This window comes from Ostrinia nubilalis, chromosome W (genome assembly GCF_963855985.1).
Source record: "Ostrinia nubilalis chromosome W, ilOstNubi1.1, whole genome shotgun sequence".
NCBI classification, from domain to species: domain Eukaryota; kingdom Metazoa; phylum Arthropoda; class Insecta; order Lepidoptera; family Crambidae; genus Ostrinia; species Ostrinia nubilalis.
The window spans coordinates 4,225,411-4,232,093 of record NC_087118.1 but is presented as its reverse complement, the minus strand read 5'-3'; the positions used below and the strand labels follow the sequence as shown (position 1 = coordinate 4,232,093).

General features: G+C 42.9%; 1 protein-coding gene across 1 annotated transcript; it reads right to left on the bottom strand.

The window, feature by feature from the left end:
- On the bottom strand, window positions 1–6,211 carry LOC135086409 (uncharacterized). Its single transcript, XM_063981139.1, has 4 exons — window positions 3,244–6,211; window positions 1,693–1,991; window positions 1,007–1,251; window positions 1–115 (listed from the first exon to the last, which is right to left on the bottom strand). The coding sequence occupies exons 1-4, from the start codon at window positions 6,209–6,211 to the stop codon at window positions 1–3; spliced, it is 3,627 nt and encodes a 1,208-aa protein (XP_063837209.1).
- Window positions 6,212–6,683: the final 472 nt, after the last annotated feature.

Genomic DNA, 6,683 nt, shown 5'->3' with positions numbered 1-6,683 from the left:
TTAGGAAGGCCTCTGTCCAGCAGTAGACACCCTTTCATCAAGAAGGAAACCATCCTCGTTGTCACTATTTTCAGTCATCATGACTTCTAAATTTCGTCTTTCCTGAGTGGAATTCCTTCAAGTCGATTTGAAGACAAATTATTTACAAAAAAGATGTATGAATTATAAATAAAACATCAATATAAACATACAAATTATAACGAGGCAAACAATATCCTTAGTAAGAACCAAGTTGCCTTTGACGCACATAGGGACACCGGTGTCCCAATACAGATTTTTACATAATATTCATTATGCATACGAAGAAAATCGAAAATATGTAATAAAATGATAATTATACTTATTAGTGAATGTAAATCGGCAGAAAAATAATGGCCAAAAAGCTGCTAAGTAATATTAAATTATTTTTTAATTTTGACGACTAACGAACTTTTTTTTCACATTTTGTGCCAGTATTTTTTTACACAAAGAATCGCGTTTTTCATTATTTATAGAGCATAAACATAAAATATAATAATAAAATTTAAGAATATTAAACTACAAAGGGTTTAACTTAACTAGTATTACTGTAAATCGTAAAAACTATGCGGGGACAAATGTGTCCCATATGCGTGAAAGGGTTAAACGCCTACCCATAAGCATTTGCGCCGGCGAATCTAACCCGTTTCTAGGTGTCGCCCTATAATTTAATAAACTGAAATTAAAATCGTGACCTGAATCTATGCACTTTTTTAACATATTTTTTACAGTTTGAACAGTTCTCTCGCTTTTGCCGTTCGACTGTGAATAATAAGGCGTCGATGTGACATGACGCACTTCCCATTCCTTCAAAAACTGTTTAAATTCGTTCGAACCGTACGCCGGTCCATTGTCTGTAACTAACTCAGCCGGTATACCGTGTCGGGCGAACTGTGACGTCATAAAATTTATAACTTGCTTACTACTCATTCCCGTCAATTCTTGTACTTCAACGAAATTGGAAAAATAATCTACGAGAATAATGTACCTCTTTCTTTTGTACTCAAATATATCGGAGGCCAGCTTGTGCCAAGGCAGCGCCGGCACCGCGTGCGGCTCGAGCGGCTGGCGGCGGGGCCGCGGCGCGTGCAGCGCGCACGCCGCGCAGCCCCGCACGGCGCGCTCCACGGCGCCCGCCAGCCCCGGCCAGAACATCACCTCGCGCGCGCGCCGCTTGCAGCGCTCGATGCCCAGGTGGCCCTCGTGCACCCGGCGGAGCATCTCCGACCGCAACTGACGCGGAATAAATATGCAATTCCCTTTAAAGATTATACCGTCTACGTAGTGAAGTTCATCCTTGTATGACCAAAAAACACTAATTTTGTGATTTACATCGCGCCTATGTTTTGGCCACCCGTTAAGTATGTATTTAATGAGACGCTGACAATCGATGTCTTGTTCCGATCTTATTAGTTGTAATTTAACGTCACTAAACGACACATTTTCAATTACAAAACACGTCTGAATATCCGTTTCTTCAGAGACGCGTTCACACATCACTTCACTTAGAGGAGCCCGCGATAAAGTGTCCGCAATGTACATAAACTTCCCAGGTGTTTAAGTGACTTTAAAATCAAATCCCTGCACTCTCATCATCATCCGTTGTAAACGGGTTGGCACAGAGGTTAAGGGTTTAGTAAACAAAGTTTCCAATGGTTTGTGGTCACTTTGTACTGTAACATCAGACCTACCGTATATGTACTGCCTGAAGCGCTCCACAGCAAAGACGATAGCAAGCATCTCCTTCTCTATTTGTGCATACCTGGTCTGCGTGTCTGTGAGCGTGAGCGACGCGAACTCCACGGGGCGGCCGGCCTGCAGCAGCACGGCGCCCAGCGCTACGCTGCTGGCGTCCACGGACAGCACCACGGCCTCCGTCGGCGAGTACAACGCCAGGACCGGTGCATCAGATAGCTTTTTCTTTAGGGAGTCGACCGCTTTGCAATGATGCGCCTCCCAAAGCCACTCCGCGTCTTTTTTTAACAAGCATCGTAACACATTGACGGATTCAGATTATTGAGGTATAAATTTCGATAGATAATTAACCATCCCTAAAAATCGTTCTAATGATTTTTTATCTGACGGATAAGGCATGTCCAATATAGCCTTGATTTTTGAATCATCCGCTCTCATTCCATCAATATCAAATTTGTGTCCTAGGTATGTTATTTCAGAAACCCCAAACTTGCATTTATCACGATTAAACTTAATACCTACAGTCAACGCGCGCTGCAACAGAGCCTCTAACCTACTGTCGTGCTCAGACCTGGTACGCCCCCAAACTATGACGTCATCAATGAACGATTCTACGTGTACGATATCGGTACAGGATCCCAAAATCCTTGAGTTGAAATTCAAATAAAACTCCAATCTCAGAACGGAGGCGATTTAATGTTTGTAAGAAAGGTATAAGTAGTTCGGAAAAAACACAACGCTTGCGCGATCTAAAGAAGCACAGCGCCATCTATTGGCAACCTTTTGAACTTAACTAATGTGGTGTACGTACAATTTGTAAAATTATTTTCTATTACAAACATTATGTTTATTATTATTGTATATTATATCTATGAATTTAATTATGTACTTTATTTATTTATTTATGTTATTTAATAGACTTAACATTCCGCCCACCAAAGACTAGTCTTTACAATCCGCCCACCATGAGAATAGTAAGTTACAAATTTCAAAATTTAACATTTTAAATAGGCTCATGGTAAACATCTAAAATGAATTGAAATCATTAGCAACATTTCAAAAATTTTAACAATACATTTTTCTTTGGCTACGGAATAAGTATGGACAAAGTAACACAATAAAATCGACATTCTAAGTATCTATCTAAATAGATTTAACAATCAGCTGTAGGTAAAAGACACAACTTTGAAGTTGGACGCTTGATGACGGAGTTTTTACAACGAAGTGAGACCACGCGTGTAATGTTGTCTCTACCCGGGTGCAATTCGACAATCTTTCCATACAACCACCTAGCCGGAGGTAAATTATCTTCTTTAATCAGGACTACATCTCCTAATTTAAATCCTGGTGTGCGTACTGACCACTTATGTCGTTGAAAAAAGTTTGTCAGGTATTCAGCCGACCACCGTCGCCAGAAGCATTGCACCATCCTTTGCGTCAACTGCCAGCGCCTTAAAGTACTGAGATGAACATGTTGTTCAAAGTTGTAATCTGGGGGCAATACAAGAGGTTGCCCAACCAGAAAATGACCAGGTGTAAGCGGAGCTACATCTGGTTCAGAACTGGCCTTAGACAGCGGTCTCGAATTAAGACACGCTTCTATTTGACTTAATACTGTGCATATCTCTTCAAAAGTGAGAGTGCTATCTCCTATCACGCGTTTAAAATGGTGTTTTACGCTTTTGATCCCTGCCTCCCATAACCCTCCAAAATTTGGAGAATGAGGAGGGATGAAATGCCAGTCAGTGTTATTGTTTGCTAGAGCATCGGCTATTTCACAAGCGACTCGACTCCTCTCATCCCTGAACAGACAACGCAGTTCGCGAGAAGCACCCACAAAATTCGTGCCATTGTCGCTCCAGAGGTGGCTACAATGGCCACGTCTGGCGACAAACCTTTTGAAGGCGGCGAGAAACCCTGCTGACGTCAAATCCGAGACGGCTTCGATGTGTACGGCGCGGGTGGCCATACAAACGAATAAACAGATGTACCCCTTGTATGATTTTTGTCCTCGCCCCTTGGAAAATCGAATGTTTATGGGGCCTGCGAAGTCGACACCTGCATTTAAAAACGGTTTACTAGGTGTAACTTGACAAGAAGGTAGCTCTCCCATTAACGCATTTCGAGAAGCTCCTGCGTAACGGATACAAGGAACACAGTTGTGAATGTGTGATCTTATTAAACCTTTGACCCTCAATATCCAATATTTAGTCTGTAAGAACCGGAGCATCAATTGTTGCCCGCCGTGAAACGTTCGTTCGTGAGCATCAGCCACTAACAATTTAGCTAGCCTTGATTTATTTGGGACAACAATAGGGTGCTTGCTTTCAGGTGGTAATTCGGAATGACGAATTCTCCCACCAACTCTTAAAATTCCGTCGTCGTCAAGAAACGGCGACAGCGAAGAAAGGGGACTACTCTTGCTAACCTTTTCCTTTGAATGGAGAGTTCGAAGGTCATCTTGGAACCAGGTTTTTTGACATTTCAGAATGCATAGCTGTAGAGACTCCTTTATTTCGGACACAGAAATGTAAGGTAACAACTTGAGTTTGGGCTCGCGACATCTTTTTATGAACCTTTTGCAAAGAGCGACTACTCTGACCAGCTTTCGTAACGAAGAAAATCTGTCCCACAACCAATTATCTTCATCTTCGGGAGTTATCGCCGTCGCATGAACGCGGACTACTTTTTCTTCGTCGTTGTGGTTTATAGAGCTAGGTCTGCCGTAATTCAAAGATTCGCCGCGTAACCAACTTGGTCCTTGTAGCCAAAGAGGATTATGTAAAAGCTCAGTTGGAGTAGTGCCTCGCGACGCAATATCGGCGGGGTTGTCCTTTGATTGTACATGAGACCACTGTGAATTGTCCAGAAGACCGAGGATTTCCGACGTGCGGTTGGCTACAAACGTCTTCCATCGACTTGGGTGATCGTTTAGCCATGCCAACACCACTGTAGAGTCAGTCCACGCATGTAGGCGAGACTTCGGTACTCCCAGCACTTCGGCTACCTCAACCAGCAAGTTACTCACAAGGACAGCACCACACAACTCGAGTCGCGGAATGGATACTTGTTTTATCGGTGCTACTTTGGACTTGGCAGTAATTAAGTGGGTTTGAACATTACCGATTGGATCAATCACACGGATGTAGATGACGGCCGCGTAAGCAATATTGGAAGCATCGCTGAATCCATGTAGTTCAACCTTGGCGTCATTCGTGGTGTCAACCCATCTCGGTATGTGAAAATTTATCAATTTGTTTAATTCACTGCGATATGATTCCCACTGTTTCAGAAGCTCCGGCGGCAGCTCATCATCCCAACCCATTCCAGCGATCCACAGTCGTTGAATGAAAACCTTTGAGGTAATTATGCATGGTGCAATCCAACCTAGTGGGTCAAACAGACGTGAAATCTCGGAAATAATTTTTCTTTTTGTTTCAGGTGCGGACGTGGCGGCGCGCGGAGGCAGCTTCACCGAGTAATCAAATTCATCAGTAGTTCTGTTCCAGGTAAGTCCTAAAACTTTCGTTACTTGATCTTGCTTTATCTCTACATCTCTTCCTGTATCTTCTTTAAAAACTTCTAAGAGTTTGTTAGAATTGCTTGTCCATTTCTGCAATTTGAAACCACCCTTTGCTAGGAGTTGGTTTAACTGCTTGTAGACTTCGATTGCTTCGGCTTCCGATTGACACCCTGTCATGACATCATCGATGTACACATCTGATTTTATCCTCTCAGCGGCCAATGGATATTTATGACCTTCATCACAAGCAATTCTTTGCATTGTTTTGACCGCTAAGTAAGGTGCACAACCGGTACCAAACGACACAACCAAAATGCGATAATCTTCAATCTCCTCTTCCGGTCTTTCTCTCCACACAATTCGTTGAAAATCGACGTGTTCTTCAGAAACTCTTACCTGTCTGAACATTTTAATAACATCAGCAGACAGGCATATAGGATGAACGCGCCACTTCATGATAATGTGTCGTAAATCTGCTTGCAGTGTGGGTCCTACCATTAAGGTATCGTTCAAGGAAAAGCCGTTCGTTCCCTTGCACGATGCATCAAAAACCACCCTCAACTTGGTAGTGCTCTTATCCTCCCTAATCACCGCATGATGTGGCAGATATACCGCATCAGGTTTGTTTCTTTGAGTTTCATCTGTGATCTTTTCCATGTGCCCAAGTGTCAAGTACTCATTAATCACCTCTGTGTATTGTTTTTTAATTTCAGGGTGTTTCAAGAACTTCCGTTCAAGACCTTGAAGTCTCTTCATGGCAATGTTCTTCGAGTTTCCATACTTACATGGAGGATCCGCGCATCGGAAAGGAAGATTCACAACGTATCGGCCAGACTCATCTCTTCGAGTGGTAGCATCGTAGTAGTCTTCACAAGCCTGTTCTTCTTGCGTTAGACGCTTCTTGAGGGAAACTGGTTCTGGTTCTAGCTCCCATATTCGTTTCAGCAAGTCATTTTCTTCAACTTGTGTGTGCATGCTGACAATAACATTGTGATGACACTCCTTACGCAAATCTTCAATTGTTCCGGAGAGGATCCATCCGAGGTAAGTGTCTTGGGCAATAGGCGTGCCTTGCGGGGCTTTAATTAGTCCCTCCTTTAAAATATGACAATAAGTCTCGGCTCCTAACAAAACGTCAATTTTGTTTGGGGAATTAAAGTTCGGGTCAGCTAATTCAATATTAGCGATCTCAGGCCAATCTACTAAAGCAAATTTCCTTTCAGGTAAAACTGACGTAAGAGTACCGAGTACATGGGCTCTGACCTGAATAGAAAAGGTAGGGTCACAACGGGACTGAATGTTGAGCATTACCGTATATTTAGAGGTAAGATCACCTCGTCCATTTGCGACGACAGTGTGACATCTTCAATTAGATTAACACAGAAGATGTCACGTTGTCGTCGCAAATGGACGACCTTGTCCCCCACCTAAACCTGATATGGCGCTT